General features: G+C 34.1%; 2 protein-coding genes across 2 annotated transcripts in view; one reads left to right on the forward strand and one right to left on the reverse strand.

Moving 5' to 3' along the window:
• LOC105157109 (ABC transporter F family member 4-like) lies at window positions 6,699–11,509 on the reverse strand. The gene is made up of 3 exons (XM_011073410.2): window positions 11,301–11,509; window positions 8,231–8,991; window positions 6,699–7,840 (listed from the first exon to the last, which is right to left on the reverse strand). Exons 2-3 carry the CDS (start codon window positions 8,981–8,983, stop codon window positions 6,920–6,922), a joined length of 1,674 nt encoding a protein of 557 aa, XP_011071712.1. The 5' UTR covers window positions 8,984–8,991; window positions 11,301–11,509; the 3' UTR covers window positions 6,699–6,919.
• The window catches only part of LOC105157103 (ABC transporter F family member 4-like), a gene marked incomplete at its 3' end in the record, with an annotated part of 4,297 nt that continues 257 nt past the window's right edge, over window positions 21,865–25,904 (forward strand). The window contains 3 exon segments of the mRNA XM_011073404.2: window positions 21,865–22,052; window positions 24,599–25,902; window position 25,904. The exon segment at window position 25,904 is cut by the window's right edge and continues 257 nt beyond it. Of these exon segments, the coding sequence (XP_011071706.2) occupies window positions 24,607–25,902; window position 25,904 (1,297 nt within the window).

Consider the following 25,904-nt stretch of genomic DNA (forward strand, 5'->3'; position numbering starts at 1 on the left):
ATCATTTGTTGAATCTATGTAATTTATCTACTGATCTTAGTCATATTGATGTATTAGTTGAATCTATTTATATTCTAATTAATCTGTTAGCACGAAAAATCATAATTTTAATCTCATTTGTTATACTTTTTCTACATTGTCTTCAATAACTCGAAAATTTTCTCCAATTTAGTCCTCACACTTACATTTTTCATCTGGTAATTAATGGAGAATATGGCCCTTTAACATCCTGCAAACGCTTCGTTAATTATTGAATAAAAAATACACATGAGAATTAAAATTACGAAACACAATGTCATAAATTCATATCAAATAGGACTAAATTGAAAAATCCTCTAATATATAGTACAAAAACAATGCAATTTTCCTTCGGTTAGGACATTATTAAATTTCGCGACTCAGATCTAGTGTCTTTTAAGAATTTTCTATAAGTTAGAATCACTATAACAAATAGAAGTCATGGTTAATAATAAATAGCCGTAGCAAATAAACTTTGATCTATAGTCACGCAACAGTTGTTGGTCGTGATTTTTGACATGGCTAAAAATTATGACAAATATTTTTACCATGACTCTTAATTATGATAAATAATTTTTTCATCGTAGAAAGCTGATGTTTGCATGATGCAATAATTGTGTCTGGTTTCAGTTCGTGTAAAGTTATAATAACAAATGTCATCAAAATTTTAATATCAATTTTTAATTTTTCATTTAACATAATTTAATGACATTAATTTTCAACTGGTAAAGATATAATTAACAGAGTAACGGACCAATTGTTGGTACCCAATCATCATGAATTCATCACCATCATTCACCATTAATTCCACTCAAATGGGAGGTTACAGATTTAATTAATTAAATAATGTTACAATTAATTATTATGTATTACCAACTGATCAGTGGTGGAATCCCAATTAATTAATTAGTATTATTGTCTCTTAATAGTAATTAAATGAAGAAGTTACAGGCAACTCAATTTCTATGTGATAAGTTATGACACCACTCGAAATATTTTTGCTTGCACCACTTGGATCAAATCAATCACATACATATATATATATTGAATAAATTTGATTAATTATTATTAATTAAAATAAATTGATTACAATTATTTCTATCGGATATCAATCACTATTGCAACAATTACAGTAGAAACAACACCTAGTATCCAATAGACACAATATCCCACACATTAAGCAAGGGTTCGAACCCATGATCTTAAGTGATGGGGCCTCAGTTTCGCCAACTGAGTCAAGTCTCATTGGCAAACCAATCACAGATTAAGTGTGATAAAGTTGGTCATTTTTTGTAAATTGTACATCAAGCACAATACACTTGCCATATAATTAGTTTAGGTTTGACCGAGTTAGGTTTGGACTAGAATTTTCCGACATAACCCATATTCTTATATATTTTTCGATCCAAAATTTTTGTATTTGGTTTTTTTTTTTAAATATGGTTTTTTATTCGATTTTACTTCTTTTATGCGAATTAATCAAAACTAATTGAATATTGATATTTTTAAATATATATGATATGCATAAAAATAGGTTAGCTCAAAGAAGACCAAATGATCCAAAAACAAGAAAAAAACGAAAGGCCTGTAACATTTTAAAAGGCCCAAGAGGGCCTGGCAAGCAACTTTGGCGGGTGTCCACCAAAAATAGATTGGCAAAGGAAGGAGGTTGTAGGCATCCCCCAACTTGGATTATGATCAAAGCCCGACAGATATGCGGTCCGAGAGACAAAAAAGAGAGGTAATTGGTAGACTATATGGTACTAACCCTATGGAAGGAGAAAGATATTACTTGAGATTGTTATTGAATCATGTAAAGGGAGCAACATCATTTGAGTATCTTCTCACAGTAAATGGCGTGGTCTGTTCCGGTTTCAAAGAAGGGGATTCTTAGAATCTGATGAAAGTTTGTTGGAGTGTCTACATGAAGCAATCACATTTCGGACACCACATGCATTACGAAGGTTGTCACAATCTTAATTTATTGTGAACCAACAGATGTGATGAAACTTTGGGATACGTACTTTGAAGCAATATCAGAAGACTTCAAAAGAGTATCAGGAAATTCAGTTCATTCAAGAATGTGTAAAACTAAGTATCCAATCTATTTTAGAGAGCATGGGAAAAAGCATGTATTCTTATGACCTATCTAATATTTCGGGAAAAGTATTATTTTAGTCCGTTAAGTATGCTTAATTTTAATTTTAGTCCGATAACTATGTCCATTTTTGTTTAGATCCAGTAACTTACGAAATTGCTTACTTTTAGTCCTCTAACAGATTTTCGGATAATTTTACCTCTATGCAACTTTTGAGAGGTAGTTTTAGTCCATATGCACTCATAGGAGTAAAATTGTTCGAAAATCTGCCAGAGGACTAAAAGTAAGCAATTTCGTAAGTTACTGGACCTAAACAAAAATGGACATAGTTATCAGACTAAAATTAAAATTAGACATACTTAGCGGACTAAAATAATATTTTTCCTTAAACGGGACTGAACCTGTAGATTCAAATGGCAACATTCAAATTCCAGATGAAATGGTCATTAAATATGATACGGATGATGAGGATGCATCTGAACAACAGCTTATTGATGCCATATTTGCTTCATTAAGACATAATTTAAATTCGGCAAGTTACATGACAAGTCGGGCGATACTTGCATGCAAGAATGAAACAGTAGATAAGTTAAATGATAAGATGATCAGTATGTTTCTAGGTCAAATAAAAATATTCAGTAGTTTTGATGAGGCAATTGATGACACTAACTGGAGTTCTTGCATTCTTTGACACCAAATGGCATGCCCCCTCCCAAGTTAATTTTGAAGAAATTTAGACCCCAGTGATGGTTAATTTAATGGGACCAGAATGGTACGCAGAAACTTTGAAGATAACGTTATTCATACAGAAATTGTTGTCGGACAATATGTCGGAAAACAAAACTTCATCCCAAGAATTCCATTATCACCAGCAGAAAATGAAGGATTCCATTTGTTTCTTTATACCATTCTCATGTGTAAACATGTGAAATTTAGTTTCCTTTCGTTCCTAAATTTATTAACAAATTTGTAGACATTCTTTTAAGAATATTTGTCTAAGCAAAGTCCGATAAATACAAATGACATGTACATTAATATCAAACTAATTTTCTGTCATTTTGATATGAAACTTAGTTTTTTTCATTTTTAATTTTTTTTTTTTTAGATTGTAGATTTGCGAAGATGCTCATAAGAGATGTTTTATGTGCCTTCAAATTCACAACAACGTTGCCGTTAGTCAATCAATATGAATCCACATTTATTTCTAAGTTTACTTAGAATTTCTTGGGATTTCTATCTATAATGAGCACAATTGCATATGATTTTATTTTTTTATTAATTTTTTAGCACAATCTTTAAAAGGCTAATTTGGGCCCTCAACTTATTTTTATAAGACCTAGAAGAAAAGCACATGATTTTGTAAAAAAGGAAAAAAATGAAAATGAAAAAAAAAAAAAAAAACATGTTCTTTCTTTCTTTTTTTTTCTTTTTTTCTTTTTTTTTCTAGAAGCCCATTCTTAAAGAGGTATTCTTTAGGTTGGGTGTACCCCTCAAATTAATGAAACTAAATATGAAACCCAATCTGCATGTTCACAATCCTGAAGCTCAACCTTAAAAGAGTTGGGATTACCCCTCAAATTAATATTTTTTGAAAAAATAAAACCAAGAATTTTAATCTAGTAGCGTTTAAAAATAAAATAAAATATGTAAATTTAAAATAAAAAAAACCCATGATTGTTTTGGATAAAAAGAATAATTGAATTTGGTTTTAGAATCACTGTTGCTATGTATTTTATTTCTTGAAAAATAGGTCAAATTATAACCTAAAAATAAAACATTCTGGGAATAATGCAATAGTGAAAAAATATTCAGAAACAGATTAAATCAGATAAATTAAATATGAGGGACCATTATACCAATAAGTTAAAACTTTAATTTATAAAGAGTAATTTAAGAAAATCATATAGTTTAGCGTGGATATTAATGCCAAAAAATTATTGAAAAAATTAATTTAAAATTAATTAAAAATATATGAATGATTCTGAAGTTGGTTTGAAAAGTCCACGATTAAAATGAATTTTACCCCAATTTCCATTTATTTTCTTGCTTTACTCCTTCAAATTTCAAAACCACTTGTGTCAAAAAATATTCGACATATTGACTACTTTAACGAGACATAATTCATAGCTAATAAGATATTAATTAATCTGAAACGAGGATTAGTATTGTGATTGCCGACCTAATGTATATTATATTATTATTATTATGGCTTAATTATATTTACTGCCCATATATTAGGGGGTGACAAAACAAAGACCCTAGAAATACCCGTTTACCATGGGTGGGCCATCTAATTTGTGAAGGCGTTGTACTTAATGCAAGTCTCTATTGGATCCTTGATGTCCTGTCTCGAGGTACTCGACTTCGAACATTTTAAACTGACCCTCGAGAATTGGTTTCATGACTGCCAAACTGATGCACAATCCAACTCCACGAGTTTAACCTTTTGGTTTGTGAGCATTTGGTTGTGACATTGAAACCCCGCTCTATATCAACGGTAAGCACAACGAAATACACTGCCAATTTGATGAACTCATATTGTATTCATCAATTCAATATTATTTGATAAAGATTGGCGAATGGAAAATACCCAATCCAATTGGCTTTTGGTCACCCATTCCAATAATGTTCCACTTGACCATTAAGCCAATTATCCATGATACTCAGAACCCTCTGAACATGAGCAATCTATGATATCGGCTTGGTTTCGTCAATCTATTTTATTTTCTGCTAGAGCTACACGGTCGAACCATGTATTTCCTTCACCATCGTTGCCTGCAGATAGTTGTTATTGAATGAGATCTCAGGCCCAAAGGCTTTCACCCTAGCCTTGTCGTTCACCTCCAAGGCTACAACCGGCTCAACCATGCTAGGCACCATATCCATCCAATGAATATTATTCAATCCAAACCACTTTCTAAGACCGACTTGTTAAAGTCGTTTGAAATCCTTTCAAGCTACTACGCCTGCCATCAAGTCCGAACGTTTTCAGGACTTATCTATTATTCACATGAATCTGAAAACTAGTATCGCTTAGCCTTCTAGAATCAACTCTCCACAAATCGTGTATCAAAAACACTTCTTTCCTTACTCAGGTATTAAAAACTACTCCTGACGACTTTCTATTGCCACATCGGCATATTCTCGATATACGTTGTGTCATGCCTGCATACACAACATCAAGTCCAACACACTAAACCAACAGTTTTGTGCTATCTTCGACATAGGCGTAGGGGTTGTCCAAGACATCTGAGCTTTCTCATCAGTTAGACGCAACTGTGTCTGGAACAGCTTGAGCTTTCTCATCAATCAGACATAACTGAGTCTCGAACAGCTTGAGCTTTCTCTTCAGTCTCCTCCAACTAATTCTTGAACAGCTCATTCCTTGTGTAGGAATCCAATTCCTTTTATGGAGAATTTCGTGAACAGTTATATCTATGTCTTAGTGTTTCCAAGAATATCTTAACCTCATTCTAACTGAGTAAGACGTTACACACTAAACGCATTAGAACTCAACCTAAATCCCACTGACCATAGGCTCAATTTTATCAAATCATACCTAGTATGATCCTTTGATATATCGAACCAATTTTATGAAGTCTCAAGCCTAGTGTGAACTTCTTAGTAAATTCTTAGGCTCCAAACCATCGATTCTGAACGATGTCCTACATCACTCCTCCTTATGTCCTATTGGATTGTAATCCAATTTCTTGTGACAAACAAGGATTGTAATATGGTCAGTTAGAGATAGCATTTGATTATGAATGATGTTTTGAGAAGGTGAATAAAAAAAAACTTACTGCCTCTGTTTTCTTGACGTGTATGGGAATATCTCTCCCTATTTAAATCCTTATGCTTCACTATAAATATAGTCGGGTAGGCCATTGGTCGTCGTCACAGCTCCCGTAGTCGAGTGATATAGCATTTTTTTAGTTTGTTAGCTGACTGAAAATGAAGCTTCTTTTCTTCACTTTGCTCCTTGTTTCCTTGCTTTTGAGCTCTTCTTTCCTTGATTTTGCCCCAGTGGTTTATTAGAATCTATGTAAACCCATGCAGAAATTCATGGGTAGCTGGTATGGAAATTCTTTGTATTGGTGCTATGATAATTGAAATAAATCTGTCACTTGAAGAGAAAGTCGTAGTGATATAAATACTACAGTGCTCCAACCTAACCAACAAACTGAAATAGTACATCAAGTGCAAGGTTGAAGTTCTTAGTTTGTCGGAACAAAAAGAGAAGGAAATCGCCTTTCTCAGTTGTTGCATCAATTCCAATGGTAATAACTCAAAGTAGCATTGAGTGATTTGCAAGAATCTGCATCAGTTCTTTCTTCTCCTCAGAAACCCAAAAACAACCATAAAAACTAAATAGAGTGCAAGAACGTAATTCGGAGAAGGGAACAGCATTAAAGAGGTTCCTGTTAACCAGCTGCATCAACTCATTTAAGCTCAAGATCTAGAAAGTTAGATTGGACCATAGGAACTGAAAATATTTACACATCTACAGCAGAGTATTATGTTTGGCATATGAAGAATTTTAGATCAAGAATCCCAAACAAAAGCTAAAGATACAATGGATATATCAAACGAAGTAGATTAGCACCAAAACTTGATGTGATTAACCACCAAAAAATATAGGTAAATGGTACAATTACAAGTAAAAGTGATTACGCATTACCAACACCCGTAAAATGATTACACTCCAAATTTACTTATCTAGTCAGTTCACCAACTTGAAAGAAAACCAATGGCAAATCTTATTAAGTAGTTTCGAAAATCAATCTATGTAGGATATGAACCTAATCAGTCATCAACCTCTGCTCTAATTTCCTTGATAAGTTCCTCCTTGTAATCCTCGAATGATCCTGGGAAAGCCTCCACTGTTCCATTCTCTACCACCCATATTTCGCTTTTTTCTTCATCTTCACAAACACGTGATATAAGTCTCGAGTCATGACTAACTAGGACGACTCCACCAGTGAACTCATCAAGGGCATCTGCCAATGCATCAATACTTTGCATATCCAAATGATTGGTTGGTTCATCTAATAGCAGAATGTGTGGCTTGGACATGGATATGGAAGTGAAAACTACACGTGCTTTCTGCCCTCCAGATAATTTTGCGATTGGAGTCAGGTGGTTGTGGCTGGGAAGTCCATACTTACCAAGCTTTGCACGAACAGCTTCCTGCTTGCTCAGCCCTTCTTGATCTGGATGTAAACGAAGCAAATATTGAACTGGTGTTTCATCCATTGTCAGTAGATCCACAAAGTGCTGTGAGTATCTACCAATCCTCAATTTTTGACTTTTCCTTACTTCACCCTCAGTTGGAACTATATCTCCGGCAAGAAGATTGAGCAAGGTCGATTTCCCAGCTCCATTGGGCCCGACAATTGCAACACGGGTCCCCATATCAATGCCAACATCCACATTAGAGAGCCTGAAATCATTTCGACCAGGATAGCTAAAGCTAACTTCAATCAGCTGCAAAAGTGGTGGCGTTAACTCAGTGGGTTCAGGGAAATGGAACTCCACAGTATAATCTCTCCATTTCTGAGGGGCCTCTGGTAAGGTATCATCTTCATCGACCTTCCCTTTACCCTTGTTCTTTGCAGCTTCCTTGGCAGCAGCAAATTTGGCTCGGTCCTTGACCTTTTCCTGCTGTCTATATGTAACTACATAATAATTAAATTTTGGGAGAATTAGAACGAGCCTCCACGAGGTCTGATACAATCATAAATTAATACATCATTGTTGTTTGAAAAATTATTAATACTCGTTGATTTTGCATACGTCCAACAACTAGCACAATCTCAGTTAAATTTTATCTATTTTTTTGATAAATTGACCAAAATGTCCTTATGAACTATGAATTACAATTTTATTTATTTTTTTTAAAAAAAATTATATTTTTTTATGAATTAAGTGGATATTTTTTATATTTTTTCAAAATTAAATTTCCATTCGGCTCATCTGACTTCTTTACAAAGTTTTAAGTAAGAACAAAATTGATAATTTCAAAAAATTCAGACTTTCATCTAAAAACAACATAATTTATTATGTGGTATTATTAATTTTTTAAATAATAAAAAATTATTCGTAATTATGTCAAACTTTTAGTAGATCTTGACGAAGTTTAATGAGTTCTTCATTGGCAGAAACAACTGCTTCAAGGGCCGATCTATCATCACCAACAACCTCTTGTTCAACCAAAAGCACATCAATGTTTTTAGGTACAGGTATCTTTCTCCAAGCAAGAAGCTTTAATAGGGTAGACTTACCCATTCCATTGGGACCTACCAGTCCATATCTCTTCCCATGAGAAATCTTTACTGATGCATTCTTCAACAGTTCCTTCCCACGAGCAGAAACTGAGAAATTGTCTATTGTTATATCTTTGACATTGGCATCAGCATCATCTCCACCATCAAGAACAGAAGCCCGGCTACCAATTACAACAGTAAATGCATCTCGATCATCCTTGAGGGCCTCCTGCTTGGCTAACTCTGCAGCCTGAGTAGCAAAAAAATCCTTCTTTTCTCGTTTCTTCAACTCTTTGTCACTCACAATTATGTCAAGTGTTGCAGCACTTCTATTCTGCCGTCCTTGCTTTTTCTGAATATCATTCTGCTTTTGCTCTTCCTCAGAGTCCAACACATCTTCCTCTTCATCAGATGAAGGAAGATCTATCCCATCAGTATAAGACGAGACTTTCTGAGCAACTTTTGTCTTGGGCTTACTAGAAGCAGCTTTCTTTGGTTTATCAGGTTTTGCATCCATGCTGGCAAGCAATGCAGAAACTGAGAGCTTCTCCTTACCGCCCTGCTTAGCCTTCGTAGAACCCTCATCTGATTTCTTCTTTCCCATAATAACGGCTGATCAACCACAAATGCAAATCAAACAACAAATATCCTTTAGTAAGAAACCGATCAAACAAAATCATACTACAACAAAGCTAAACAACAATCAAACAAAACCCACAACTAGCTAACTAAGTCTTGGTATGACAGACCAAAACTGACAAACTGGTTAGGACTTTAATATCTGACAATAAATTCAATTTGTAATTTCAACTGACATCATATTGAACCACCCAATCAGTTACGAGATTACTTCGTCTAATCCACATCAAGAATGAGCCAAAAGGCCACTCACCAGCCTTTACGCCTTTAAATAGACCAACACACAAGACTCCTCACACCAAAATTCTGAATCAAAACCACAAATTCATAAGAAAACCACGCAAGTCGTAAAAGTATCTTTTAATCAAATTTAACCCCCAAAATAAGTTTTAAAGAAAAACTAAATCAATTGAAAAAACAAAAATTTTCGAGATTCATTAAGGATTCACTTTTACGTCTATATTAGAGAGCTGGATCCTACATCACGTAAAACGCGGTGCTCTGGACTCGATATTAGTCTTAAGTTGCACTGTGAAAATCTTTTAAGTTCCGCTCCTCAGTATATTAGATCCCAAGGAATCAGAGCCTGTCTGGTTGTTATTCCGGTAGATACGGCATAGAAGAGAGAAAGACAATGAAGGTGGCCCGCGCCGGTGGAGAATCAGTGAGGTCCCTTGTGAAACAAGGAAGAACATTACAGGGATAAGCAGCGGACGGCGGGAAGTTGTAAAAGAAGGGTTTCAGTTATCTATTTATTGGTCAAAAAGATTTATTTTAGGTTACCCTAAGCTCATCCTTTACATCCTTTACTGAAAAAAAAAACATTGTATCTTATACTTACTTCGAATAAGAGTTGAAACAACTAGGCTGCAAACCCAGTAAACCTAGAAATACAATTGAAGTTCCAAATATGTATAAAAACTACCTTTATAACTTGCATATCAAATAAGATAGTAAATGTATCAAAATAAAAAAAATCAAATAATAGTTTGAAACGGAAAATGCATTTGAAACAACCACTAAAAGACACTAACTCAATCCAAATGACAGGAAGAAAATGTACAAACACAGAACCATAAACACAGTTTTACAAGAAAGGCCACACATACAACTAATGCCATTAATACAGCATCTCCATTGAAATAATTCAAAGCACAGATACCCACACTAATGAACTAAAGCCACCAACTTCAAAAAGCAAACATCCACCATAACAACAAAAGAAAACTAGAAAGCGTCTTTCCTTTTACTAACAGAGTTAAATCACCCCACATACAAAATCAACTCCAAAATCAATTCACTTGAAACAAAAACGTAATCCCATGTCAGAACAAGCTCAAAGGTACAGAAAAAGCGCACCCACATGAAATGCGGCGGCCCAGTCACTTTAGAGGGTTTTCTTGAAAAAAAATCACATATAATTCCTCAATAATTTCCTAGAAAATATGTCTCGATTGAAGTCGGAACACTGTTGCTATCAAATTGAAGATACAGAGAGACAAAATGAAGAAGAAAAAAGAGCAAACCTTGTATTTGGACAAGCAATAGTAGAATGGGCGTTTGGATTGAGAGGGTATAGGTTTTGGGAGCATATGCTTTGTCTTAAATAATGAAATATGCCTTTTTCCTTTTCTTTTTTCTTATAGTTACTTCTTTCTTTTATTAAATCTTTTTATCCATTTTTAAAATTAATGCCCTAAGTTAATTTGACATTTTCATCTAATTTTTTCAAAAAGACTAACCAAACTCCAATTATCCAATCATCGAGTCGGTACCAAATACTAATACATTAAGAATTTCAATCATTAACAGTTGCGACATTATGATATATCAATAATCAACAATAAATATCCATAATTAACTAATAATGATCATTAAATAAAACGAGGCTCATGGTCTTATAGACAATGACATTCGAGCTCCTTCACTGTATTGAACTCCATTCCGAGCAGCTCATTTAAAAAAAAAAAAGAACGAAAAAGAAGGCTGAGTATTGAACTCAAATTGAACCCAAAACCGAAGCTTCCAACAAACTGAACCTAAAATCGAAGATTTCAACAAATATGAAAAACCCATTTATACAAACGGAACATTGCAGACAACAAATCAATGCACAAATATGAAAAACCCATTTCCACAAATTCAGTCACCCATAACCGTAATAACCATCAAATATTCCTAATAACATCCTTAAACACTCCGAAACATTCAAAAATAAATAAACAAATTTTGTATACAAAAACAAAGAATACGAGAAAGAAAGCGAGAAGAAATAGCAAAACCTGCTCTTGCTTGGCCGCGCGAGTCTCGATTGCCGAAAACAGAAATCGTCTTCCTCGTGTCGTCGCTGGAGATGGATTGGAGCTTGCAATACTTGGTTTGGGGCTAGGGTTTTAGGATTTAGATTTGGGGAGAAAAAATGGTGAAGAAGAGTCTGGTGAGTGAAGGAGAAAGAGAAAGAGAAAGAAAAAGAAAGAGAAGTGGGCGGTGGTGTTGTGAAAGAAAAAGAAAAATGATAAAGTAAATCTTTTAATATTAAATATTGTTATATTAAATATATATTTTAATTTGTTGTTATAAGAATAAACTATTAATTAGTTTAGTAGTAATATAATCAGTAAAATATACCCAAAAATAAAATAAAATTCATATTGAATAATTTAATAATGTAAAAAAGTATCCATTATCTAGAATAATGCAATTGAAATACATAAAAATATTTTATAGTTGAGATTAATATATGTTCAGATCTGCAACAAATTTATATATTTATAAATAGTAGTATTACAATGATATCACTATCATCTTACATTGTCAAATAATATGGGTTAATCGAACCGTCAAAATTCAAATCAAACCATTAGATATGATCAAACTTACAAAAAAATATATTTGGTAAAGTTTTAAATTTATTGGGTATATCATACTCGGAGCATAAGAGTATCATTCAAGATGGTGTATTGTTGAATTAAGCTATGTGATTTTAAATCATACTATCTGATATAATCTAATGAACATAGTCTTATATGTATTTAAATTTGGTATGAATTGGGTGACCGAATTTTAAGATATCGTAATTGTTGATTAAACTTTTTGATCTCATTATATATAATAAAATAACAATAAAAACAATTAAAATTATTCAACCATCATTATTATTATCATTATTATCTTTCGATTAATTCATAGGAATCGCTAAATTTCGATATTAATTTATAAGTAATAAGATAGATTGGATAATACATACTGATGGGTATGGCCCGAGAAGAATTGTCAAGCCCAAGTCAGGCCCACAAACCTAAGAGAGAGGCAGCCCGCCCAAAGGTGTTGCGCTTAGCCCAAGAAGGAGGCCTACTTCCTCAAAACCGCCCAAGAGGAAGGCTCACTAGGCTCAGCCCAAATAGGAGCCCCCCACCTTTGAATCTGTCCAAGGATGAAACCTGCAAGCTCGGCCCAAGAAGAGGGCCCAACACGAAGGCCTGCTGTCCTTTTCTAAGCCCAGCCCGAGGAAAGAAGATGCCCTTAAGAAGTCACACTCGTCACCCTAAGAGGACTCCTTGCGAAGCAAGAGTCTTCATAAAGGAGGAGTCCCCCCTCACCTAGAGACTTGCTGCTCAATGAACGGATAAAGAAGCAATCTTATCCCGCCTCCCTTGCCAGACACACCTCCTAGAACTCATGTCGTAGAGCGACTCCTCCTCTATCAATACATAGGGCACCTCTCAGCGGATACCCCTTTCCACATTCGAGAACCACCCTTACTGCTATGCTACTATTCTAATTCGTGCTCTTGCTTACGAAATTCTTATTTTTCTCACAATTTCTCGTTATAATTTATCTTTATATTTATTTATTTTTAAATTCGGTACTAACTTAAGTATCTGAATGCGAACTTGTTGTTTTGCAGGTCCTCTTTCTCAAGAACTTTCACTCAATTAGCCCCAAATCCGATATCGAGATCCAAAGACCTTGGACCCGTGCTAAAATCGCACGCATCAATTGGCGCCGTATCTAGGAAACTGAGTTAGAGGCGTGAGACACCGTGGAAACCCCCAACAATCCCTCTAAAAACAGAAGACCGTAAAGGTACCCAGCAATAATCAGCCTCTGCAGGTTGTTGTAGGGGCCTCCCTAGCACCCGTAGGAGGGTCTACCCGATCCTTCCCAGCTCCAATGCTGTCTCCTAGAGTGACGGAGCCGTTGGCTGATCCTCCAAGACGAATCACCTCATTTGACACTACATCAAGCGAACTTTTCCCAGCCTTGCTAGGCGCAATCGAACAAGTAGTTGCAGCAGCCATTCTAGAGCAAATGGCGGGACTGGTTCCTACTCGCTTAGCCCCTGTGGTGGAAGTAGGCATTCCTCAAGGAGCAATAGGAGGCCCACCAGAAGGAGGCGTTGTTGTGACTAGGGCCCTGCCTACCGCGGCACAAGGGCTCCTTCCAACAACTCCCCAGGAGGTTCCCCAACAGTGGCTGGCTCGACTAGAGCGCCTTGAAAAAGGTCTCCAGGACGTGCAACACCAAATAGCAGGAGACCCTGGAGAAGAACAGCAGGGTGTCCCCTTCACAGACACTGTGATAGCGAACGAGCTCCCTGCAAATTGCCGCACCCCTGCTATTGCTAAGTATGATGGGTCGACTGACCCCCAAGAACACCTTTGGCATTTTGAGAATGCAGCTTTATTGCACAAGTAACAGATGAAATCAAGTGTCGAGTTTTCGTCTCTACCCTCGCCAAGGTTGCGCAACAATGGTTTAAAGCTCAGCCTCTTTGCCGTACGGCAGAGGAACAATAAGCCGCTAAGAGAGTACCTACAAAGGTTCAACACCACGGCCTTGGAGGTACCTTCCACCACACAAGAGGTGAAGGTTAGTGCCTTCTCGCAAGGACTCTTGGACGGGGACTTCTTCAACTCCCTGGCCAGAAACCCTGCTTCGAAGTTCGATGCCCTCTTGGCTCGCAGAACCAAGTATATTAACATGGAAGACGCCCGCGCTGCCAAAAAGGAAATTCGGGGAGAAAAGAGGAAAGAGGCTAGGGAGGAGACCCCCTTCAAGAAGCAGCGCATCGCATTTAGGGACAAGAAGGCACCCTTCCACAGGATCCACGCCGTTTACACTCCTCTCGCGGTGCCTATTACCCAAGCCCGTATGGCGAACGAAGGAAAATGCTTGCTCACCCGCCCTCGGTCGTGGAGAGAGCAACCTCAACGTCCCAAGCCCGGCAAGTTCTTTCTCTTCCATAATGATTGTGGTCATACTACTGAAGAATGTCGGCACCTGAAAAATGAGATATAGAGGCTCATCTAAAATGGGTATCTCCTGGAATATGTCTGCTGGAAAAAAGCCCGGGGAACAGGACCCTACCTCAAGTAAGAAGCAAATAAAGGGAAGGAAGTGAAGATCTCCCCTCCGGAATCTTCACCCAAAGAAGAGTGTGGAAAAACCTTTGAGGGAAAACCTAAAGCCAACGACCCTCCTAGAGAGGGGGTCATATAGATGATTGTAGGAGGGTCACATGGAGATGACTCCCACCACACTAGAAAAGCACAAATTCGAGAGGCACATAACACGACCATAAAGAATGTTTGGGATATCGATACCATGGAGGATGCCAAATACATATATAATAGAAAATGAGTTATTATGTTGAACATAGAAATAGAAAAAATGACAAATAAAAAACAAAAGAGAACTATATTTTTTAAAATTAAAATACAAAAAAAAGAATAAACGTTAAATCGATCAATTATATAAAAATTAAATAGAGAATATTTGTACGAAAAGATTAAATGTGCGTTAACTAGAAAAATTTAAATAAACATAATCATGATAAGTTTTGGTTATAGGTTATACATTTTACTAACAAAAAATGGCATACATTAAATTATAAAAGTAATCAAAAGAGAGTAAGAACAAATTAAGTAATAATTATATTAAAGATTATCTTAGCCACTTAATAATATGGCAACCAAACACAACGAAAAAATTATTTTATTGGAACGACTCTTTTTTTTTAAAATTTTGTAATGCCTTTTTTTTAGAACGGCTTTTGTAACGGCTAAGTCTATCGTGGCTAAATGAGGCGTTATAAAGTAATTTGTAACGGCTTTTGTAGCCGTTATAAAACTAGTAACATGAAAAAAATTAAGTTCGAACGGTTTTTATAACTACTAGGTTGGATTTGATAAAAAAGTTATTGTAACGGCTTTTGTAACACATTTAAGTCTGGTTTTGCCAGATATTTGGAACAATTTTTGTAATGCTCTTTGTAACTGTTTTTGTATTATATTTGTATCCATTTTTGGCACCGCATTTGTATCTGTTTTTTCACTCATTTTGTAACAATTTTTTAAACGGCCTGGTATTTAATTTGTAATTGTTTTTGGCACATTATTTGTAACGGCCTAACGATTTTATATTTTATTGGTTTACAAAAGTCGTTACAATGCAGTTACAAAATTTATTAATTTTTTAATATATTTTAATATTTATTTGATTTAAATTTTTTTAATATATTTTATTTAATAAATTTTAAATTCTTTTTTTGTAAAAGTAAGTTAATAAATTTATATAAAACACACATACTATAAAACAAATAATTTAATTAAAATACTATTACAAAATTATATTTTTCCAAAATACCAAAATAAATATCCTAATCTAAATTACTATCCCCAGCGGCCGCGTGTTCGTCGTCGTTGGCATCGGGTGCCAAGGATCAGCCAGAGGCTCAAGCGCCAGATAATCGAGTCAGTTGGGATCGATGCTTTTGATGTATCGCTCGAGTGCCAACAATCAATCATCTATGTCAGGGAGCTGCGCCTGTGGTGGTGAGGGAGCAATTGACTGGGCAGTTGGGATGGTCCAACAATCGAGTGGTGGGCCTTGGAGTCGAGACTGAATACTCGGCCCCTCTTCCGGCCACCCGTTGCTGACATCCAGGCCTATTACTAGTCTGGAGCCACGGAGCCTTGAGAGGACAATGGAGGCTCTTCATTGCTATTTTGCTCTCTCTGGCGTTCATTCATCATTCTCAAGAACATTTCCTACGAACATATTAAATAATTAGATTAAAAAATAATATAAAATTAAAAGAACAAATTATGTCAATTTTTTTTAATTACTTACCGCGACCTCCTCCATCCTCGAGCCGCTCCATTGGCCATCCTCCTTCTTTTTGTACACCTTCTCGAACACCTCCATCTAAGTGATGGGTCGTGCGAGTTGTTTCTTCTGTTAAAAAATCAATATAAAAATGATTAAAAATAGAAAAAGTTAAATAAACTTACTAATATGATTTGAAATGCTTACCATCTTCCACTTGTACACCCTAACAGATGACGACCCCCCGTGGTAGACGGTCGCAGCTACTTCCGTGTTGATGGCTCGGTTGACCTTATTCTTGGCCGACTGTACCTGAAATTCTGGGCTCGACCAAAATTTGAGGAGCTGGCGACAGATTTCCTCGGCCAGCCACAATGATCGGGCCAACTGGTTCCGTGCCTTAGCAAACCGCTTTCGCAGGAACTTCTCGGCCTGCGACTTGACAAGCTTGAACATTGACTCATTGTCGTAGTCCCATCAGTACGATATTTGAAAAATACACAAAAAAATTTATATAAAAATTTAATTTTAAAAATATAAACGTTACTTAAGATTAAATAATATTATTATTACCTTCAATTTTTGAAACCAGAATAGCTGGTGCTCTTGTGGGTTCTGTTATATGTTAGCCCATGGATGCAGGTAATGCCCTTTGACCCAAATTGATGGCCATGTGAAAATCGTGGTCTGACCTGAAAATAATAATTAAATATTAAAATTAATTCAAAAATAAAAAAATATTAAATCAATTAACAACAAATGTTATATGTACCTTACATCCCGGAGGTTGATGAAACGCCTCTAGGCCATTGGGAAAGTAGTAGCGCTGGTGGTGGTGGTGGGGGGTGCATCCTACGACCTTGTCAGGGCTTGTGTATTGCGGGGGACTCTGCAGGTATCGGTGGGGCTGTGGGACGGTCGGAAGTGCATCCGCTAGTTCATCCCAAGGAGGGCGATGGTCGAGGCCCCGACCACGACCTCGATACGGGGGTGGCAGAGCACCAATCGTCATTATCTACAATTTAAAAATTCATTAACATTCAAAATACATAATTGTATTTTATTATTGAATAAATTATTTTTTTTTGTAATTTTCCTAATAATTGCATTAAGGTTCAAATTTTGCCTACAAATTGCATTCGGGTCCATATTTTTCCTAAAATTGCATTGGCATCCTTAATTTTCTAATAATTTCATAAAATTGATATTTTTCAAAATTAAATTAAGGTCCTTTAATTTCCTAAAAAAAACTTCATTTAGGTGCATAATTTCAATAAAATTTTCATTGTAGTCCTTAATTTTTTAATAATTTTATTAAAATTCCTATTTTTTTTTAAATTACATTATGGTCCTCTAATTTACAAAAAAAAAATACATACATATGTATTAAAATTACATATAAAGTTGAGAAAATTACATAAAATTTTAGAAAAATGCATAAATTTACAAAAAATAAAAAATATCATAAATTATGAAAAATTTATGAGTCTTTTTAAAATTAAAGAAAATAAAAAATTCAGAAATTATGAAAATTTTCTGAAATTCTTTTAAAATTACAGAAAATCCCAAAAAAAAGATTAGAAATTTCCAAGCATTATCATAATAATTTTCAAGCAAATTTTTTTAAAATTTTCAGAAATTTGAAAATTTTTTAATAATGCAGATGTTTTTTAAAATTACTAAATTGTAAATTTGTTTAAATCTTTTGTAAAATTTCACAAGTGTTGTATATATATAATTTGCAAGTGTTGTATATATATAATTTTAGAACGATCATGGTCGTTTCAAAAGCTGTGCCAAAGAGAGTTACAAAATTTGAAAAGTCGTTACAAAATATGTAGTTTAATATAACCGTTTAAAAATCTGTTACAAAGGCCATTACAAAATACAGATACGATGCCATTTTGATAAATTATGTTACAAAAGTCGTTATAATTAATTAATTAATTTTATTAAAAAAAAAGATGCCGTTTTCAACGATTTAATGTTATGAAAATGTATCATTGTACTAGAACAATATAATTAAAATATAGTAAAAAAAAATAAAAAAAAATTATTTGACATTCATACATGTACGCAGTTTATAATAAATTTGTATGTTCATAAATGTTAGTATTACATTAACGTAACTGTCATCTTATAGTGTTGAACTGCATAGATTAATCGGGTTGTCAAAATTAAGATCCAACCGTCAGATATGATCACACTTATGAAAGAATCCATTTAGCCAAATTGTAGCCTTATTAGGTATACGGATTTCGACATATCGTTTCTGGAACGGAATAGTAATCATTCAAACCGGTGTATTTTTAAATCAGGCCATGTGATTTAAAATCACACCGTCTGATATGATTTAATGGACATATTCTTGTATACATTTAAATTTAGTATGAATCGGGTGTTCGGATGTAAAGATACTTTCAATCTGAATTTTCAAAATGGCTCATCTTTTATAACTGCTTTTATAACGGCCAGTGTAATTTACCTTTGTAACGACCAATCTAATTTAGAATTTCCACCATTTTTTTAATTTTGATTTCAAAATTATTAATTTGTAACAGCTATATATAATTTGGCCGTTACAAATACCATTTTTTCCTCCATAGGGAACGGCCATTGTAACAGTTTCTTATTAGTTTGGTTGTTCCAAATATTAAATTAGTTTTTACCGGCTCTTGTAGCGGCTTTTAGAACTCTTCATGTTCTGTTATTTTGTAGCGGCTTTTGTAACGACCTCTAATAAAAAATTCGTTCCACTTGTTACGATTTTTGTAGTACCATCTTTTTATATACCTGTTTTTTCCCACTATCATTGTAATGGCTCCTTATTTTACCTAAAAGTCATTATAAAAATCGTAGCAAATTAGTAACGGCCAATAAATTGTAACTGTCTTTTTGCACACCACATATTTGTAACGACTTTAGTAACAGTTATGGCTGTTACAAAATAAATATATTTTTATCACCCCCTCAATGATGTCAACATATCCAATCCGTTACAAAACCGTTACAATGGCCGGTTCAATTGGAACGACCATACAACCATTATAAAAAAGCCGTCATTAAATCCCGCCTTTTTTTATAATAAAAAATTAGCTACACATTCACTCAAAAATGGCATACATGAGAGCAAGAACAAATTAAGTAATAACAATATTAAAAGTTATCTTAGCCATTTAATATTATGACAACTAAAAGTTAGTTACACATTCACTCAAAAATTACTTAGACCCACTGAAAATGCGAAATTACACCTAACTAGATAATCTTAAAATTAATGATAATGGCATTCTTTGAAATATGACTCCACGTCTTTATAGCACCACTAAACCAATTCTCTTTTTGTATTAAGTAACTTAAGTTGGTTTTCTTTTATAATTTTTTTTTAAAATGTAATTCATTAATTTATATATTATATTCTTATTTATAATATATTTTAAAATACAATATTATTATTATATGTATGTAGCAATGACACGTCATGATAGCTAGTAAATAAAAAGAAAAGAAGAGCTTTCGACCATAAATGTTTGTTTAGTTGGAAAAAATTAAATCATACAATCATGAGGCCATGCGTTCGAATTGCACCAATGTATACTTCTTAGTTGTTGGTTGGTTATACAGATATTAGAAATCCTACAATCATGAGTCGCTGGTGAGCTGATGCTATTTTATTTTATATATATTTTTATTTTTAAATTTTTTTATATATTTAATTTTATATGCAATACTTTATTAATATTATACTCAAAATTGACCATATATTATAGTTATTAATCCATATTATTCATTTTATTTTTAATAATAATAAATTATGGTACTTTTATTTATACATTTAATTTTTATACAAAAATAAGTTTAATCAACAACTTAATAAATTATAATATTTTTTATAAAATAATTATTTAGTACGACACATATAAATTTGATGTTATATTTTAATATATATTTGTATTGTCTTATACTTTTTTAAATTAACGAGTAATTCACTGTGATTTTTTTATATTTATTTCTGAGTTTTATATTTATACCAAGATACATAATATAAATTATGCAATTTATTTTATTACTTATAAATTTATATCGAAATTTAGTGATTTCTATGAATTAATCTAAAGATAATGATGATGATGATAATAATAATGATGGTTGAACAATTTTTACAGTTATTTTATTATATATATGTATATAATGAAATCAAAAAACTTAATCAACAATTATGATATCCTGAAATTCGGGCACCCGATTCATACTAAATTTAAATATATATAAAATTATGTTCATTAGAACATATCGGACGGTATAATTTAAGATCACATAGCCTGATTCAATGATACACCGTCTTAAATGATTAGTTTTATGTTCCGAGTACGATATCTCGACATCCATATACCCAATAAGTCTAAAACTTTACCAAATATATTTTTCTATAAGTTTGATCATATCTAATGATTTGATTAGAATTTTGATGGTCCGATTAATCTATATTGTTCAAGAATTTAAGATGATAGTTGCATCAATGTAACTAGCATTTATAAATATATAAATTTATTGCAGATTGTAAATATATATTAATCTCAACCATATAATATTTCATGTATTTCAATTGCATTATTCTAGATTATGGATATTTTCCTACGATATTAAATTGTGCAGTATGAATTTTGTTTTACTAATAATATTACTACTAAACTAATTAATGGTCTATATTTATAACAATAAATTAAAATATTATATTATATATTAATATTTTGATACTTAATATAATAATATTTAATATTAAAAATTTTACTTTTATTTTTTTTCTCTTTCTTTCACAACACCACTGCTAGGGGACCACTGCTATTGCAGAAAATCGAAAAATTAACCGAACTGAACCGAACCTAAAATTCGCTTCGAACCGAAAACCAAACTGAAATTTTCGGTTCGGTTTTCGGTTTTTTTAAAAAAAAATTTGGTTTTCGGCGAATTTGCAAATAATAAAAAAATATATTTTTACACATATAAAAATTATATAATTATATATATTAATATTATATTAGTAATATATATTAATATGGAATAAGAATTGACTTGACTCACACTTGACACCTTACGATTCTTACTTACAGAACTAAGAAAGAAGAAAACAAGAGAAGATTGAAGAGAGGAAACTGAAAAAAATAAACAAGAGAGGAAAATGAAAAAAATTAACAAAAATACAGAATAGAGAAACAGGAAAGAAAGAAAGAAAAGAGAGAATCCTTTCCTTGGCACCGGCGACGATACTTACAGAAGAAAGAAGAAAACAAGAGAAGAGAGAAACTCTGAACTGAAAGAGAATAGAGAAAGGAAAGAAAGAAAGGAAACTGAAACCGACGATTGACGGATCGAGATAAAAAAATTGCAAAAACAATCTCACACGAGTCACGACAATAAGTAGGTTTTCTGGTTTGATTAATTGGTTTCTTAAACTCTTACATAAAAATGAAAAAAAAATAAGTTACAATATTACTTTGAAGGTGTTTGATGAAATGCCTAAGTTAATTTGCATTTTGTGCTTCTAATTGCATTAATTAATTTAAAAAAAAATATTTTTCAGTTTTTAAACCAAAAAATCGAACTTCAATTCGGTTTTAATCGAACCGAACCGATGACATTCAATTCAGTTTTCGGTTTTTCAAACCGTCGAACCGAATTCGGTTAGGTTCGGTTAAGTGGAGGGACACCCCTAACCACCGCCCACTTCTCTTTCTTTTTCTTTTTCTTTTTCTTTCTCATTCTCTTTTCACTCACCAGACTCTTCTTCACCATTTTTTTCTCCCCAAATCTAAATCCTAAAACCCTAGCCCCAAACCAACTATTGCAAGCTCCCCATCTCCAGCGACGGCACGAGGAAGACGATTGCTGTTGTCGGCACTCGAGACTCGCGCGGCCAAGCAAGAGTAGGTTCTGCTATTTCTTCTCGTTTTCTTTCTCGTATTCTTGTTTTTTGTATACAAAATTTGTTTTTTTTGGAATGTTTCGGAGTGTTGAAGGATGTTAATAGGAATATTTGATGGTTATTACGGTTATGGCTGACTGAGTTTGTGGAAATGGGTTTTCATATTTGTGCATTGATTTGTAGTCTGCAATGTTCCGTTTGTATGAATAGGCTTTTCATATTTGTGAAACCGTCGATTTAGGTTCAATTTGTTAAGCTTGGATTTTGGGTTCAATTCTCAGCCTTCTTCTTCGTTTTTTTTTTTTTTTTTTATAAAATGAGCTGCTCGGAATGGATTTCAATACAGTGAAGGAGCTCGGATGTCATTGTCTATAAGACCATGAGCCTCGTTTTATTTTAATAATCATTATTGGTTAAATTATGGATATTTAATGTTGATTATTGATATATCATAATATTGCAACTGTTAATGATTGAAATTTGTAATGTATTAGTATTTGGTACCGACTCGATGATTGGATAATTGGAGTTTGGTTAATCTTTTAAAAAAATTAGATTAAAAATGTCAAATTAACTTAGGGTATTAACTTTAAAAATGGATAAAAAGATTTAATAAAAGAAAGAAATAATTATAAGAAAAAAGAAAAGAAAAAAAGGCATATTTCATTATTTAAGACAAAGCATATGCTCCCAAAACCTATCCCTCTCAATCCAAACGCCCACTCTACCATTGCTTGTTCAAATACTAGGTTTGCTCTTTTTTCTTCTTCATTTTGTCTATCTGTATCTTCAATTGATAGCAACAGTGTTCTGGCGTCAATCGAGACATATTTTATAGGAAATTCCGAGGAATTATATGTGATTTTTTTTCAAGAAAACCGTCTAAAGTGACTGGCGCTGCTGCATTTCATGTGGGCGCGCTTTTTGTGTATCTTTGAGCTTGTTCAGACATGGGATTACGTTTTTGTTTCAAGTGAATTGATTTTGGAGTCGATTTTGTATGTGGGCTGTGCTTAATTTAACTTTACTGTTAATAAAAGGAAAGAATTGTTCTTTGTTGACGCATTATAGTTTTCTTTTGTTGTTATGGTGGATGTTTTCTTTTTGAAGTTGGTGGCTTTAGTTAATCAATGTGGGTATCCGTGCTTTGAATTGTTTCAATGGAGATGCTGTATTAATGGCATTAGTTGTATGTGTGGCCTTTCTTGTATAACTGTGTTTATGTTTCTTGGTTTGTACATTTTCTTCCTCTCTTTTTGACTGAGTTAGTGTCTTTTAGTGGTTGTTTCAATGCATTGTCCATTTCAAACTATTATTTGATTTTTTTTTATTTTGATACATTTACTATCTTATTTGATATGCAAGTTATGAAGGTAGTTTTTATACATATTTGGAACTTCAATTATATTTCTAGGTTTACTGGATTTGCAGCGTAGTTGTTTCAACTCTTATTCGAAGGAAGTATAAGATACAATGTTTTTTTTCAATAAAGGATTTAAAGAATGAGCTTAGGGTAACCTAAAATAAATCTTTTGACCAATAAATAGTTAACTGAAACCCTTCTTTTACGACTTCTCCACCGTCCACTGCTTATCCCTGTAATGTTCTTCCTTGTTTCACAAAGGATCTCACTGATTCTCCACCGGCGCGGGCCACCGTCATCGTCTTTCTCATTTCTACGCCGTATCTACCGGAATAACAATCGGATGGGCTCTGATTCCTTGGGATCTAATATACTGATGAGCGGAACTTAAAAGATTTTTGCAGTGCAACTTAAGACTAATATCGAGTCCAGAGCATCAGTGTTTTTATGTGATCTAGGATCCAGCTCTCTATTATAGACGTAAAAGTGATTCCTTAATGAATCTCGATACAAAATTTTTGTTTTTTTCGATTGATTTGGTTTTTTATAAAAATTTATTTTGGGGGTTAAATTTGGTTAAAAGATGCTTTTACGTCTTGCGTGGTTTTCTTATGAATTTGTGGTTTTGATGCAGATTTTAACAATTTTGGTGTGAGGAGTCTTGTGTGTTGGTCTATCTAAAGGCGTAAAGGCGGTGAGTGGTCATTTGACTCATTCTTGATGTGGATTAGACGAAGTATCTCGTAACGGAGTGGGTGGTTCAATCTGATGTCAGTTGAAATTACAAATTGAATTTATTGTCAGATGTTAAAGTCTTTATCAGTTTGTCGGTTTTGGTCTGTCATACCAAGACGTAGTTAGTTAGTTGTGTGTTGGTCTACTCTATTTAAAGGCATAAAGACTGGTGAGTGGTCTTTTGACTCATTCGTGATGTGGATTAGACGAAGTAATCTCGTAACTGATTGGGTGGTTCAATATGATGTCAGTTGAAATTACAAATTGAATTTATTGTCAGATATTAAAGTCTTAACCAGTTTGTCGGTTTTTGTCTGTCATACCAAGACGTAGTTAGTTAGTTGTTGGTTTTGTTTGATCGTTGTTTAGCTTTGTTGTAGTATGATTTTGTTTGATCAGTTTCTTACTAAAGGATATTCGTTGTTTGATTTGCATTTGTGGTTGATCAGCCGTCATTATGGGAAAGAAGAAATCAGATGAGGGTTCTACGAAGGCTAAGCAGGGTGGTAAGGAGAAACTCTCAGTTTCTGCATTGCTTGCCAGCATGGATGCAAAACCTGATAAACCAAAGAAAGCTGCTTCTAGTAAGCCCAAGACAAAAGTTGCTCAGAAAGTCTCGTCTTATACTGATGGGATAGATCTTCCTTCATCTGATGAAGAGGAAGATGTATTGGGTTCTGAGGAAGAGCAAAAGCAGAATGATATTCAGAAAAAGCAAGGACGGCAGAATAGAAGTGCTGCGACACTTGACATAATTGTGAGTGACAAAGAGTTGAAGAAACGAGAAAAGAAGGATTTTTTTGCTACGCAGGCTGCAGAGTTAGCCAAGCAGGAGGCCCTCAAGGATGATCGAGATGCATTTACTGTTGTAATTGGTAGCCGGGCTTCTGTTCTTGATGGTGGAGATGATGCTGATGCCAATGTCAAAGATATAACAATAGACAATTTCTCAGTTTCTGCTCGTGGGAAGGAACTGTTGAAGAATGCATCAGTAAAGATTTCTCACGGGAAGAGATATGGACTGGTAGGTCCCAATGGAATGGGTAAGTCTACCCTATTAAAGCTTCTTGCTTGGAGAAAGATACCTGTACCTAAAAACATTGATGTGCTTTTGGTTGAACAAGAGGTCGTTGGTGATGATAGATCGGCCCTTGAAGCAGTTGTTTCTGCCAATGAAGAACTCATTAAACTTCGTCAAGAAGTTGCAGCGTTGCAGGATTCATCAGTCGTGTCCACTGGTGAGAATGAGGATGATGATGAAGGGGATGACGTGGGAGAGAAGCTCTCTGAATTGTATGAAAAATTGCAGCTGATGGGATCAGATGCTGCTGAGGCTCAGGCTTCAAAGATTCTTGCTGGATTGGGTTTCACTAAAGATATGCAGGGCCGTCCAACAAAGTCCTTCAGTGGTGGTTGGAGAATGAGAATCTCATTAGCCAGAGCACTCTTTGTTCAGCCAACTCTGCTGCTGTTGGATGAACCTACCAATCATCTTGACCTCAGGGCTGTTCTGTGGTTGGAAGAATACTTATGCAGGTGGAAGAAAACTCTTGTTGTAGTTTCACATGATCGAGATTTTCTTAATACAGTTTGCAATGAAATTATTCATCTCCATGATATGAAGCTCCACTTTTATCGAGGAAATTTTGATGATTTTGAAAGTGGATATGAGCAGCGTCGCAAGGAGATGAACAAGAAGTTTGAGATCTATGACAAACAGGTAAAAGCTGCTAAGAGATCCGGGAGCCGGGCTCA

Source organism: Sesamum indicum, linkage group LG3 (assembly GCF_000512975.1).
Source record: "Sesamum indicum cultivar Zhongzhi No. 13 linkage group LG3, S_indicum_v1.0, whole genome shotgun sequence".
In the NCBI taxonomy this organism is placed as follows: Eukaryota; Viridiplantae; Streptophyta; class Magnoliopsida; order Lamiales; family Pedaliaceae; genus Sesamum; species Sesamum indicum.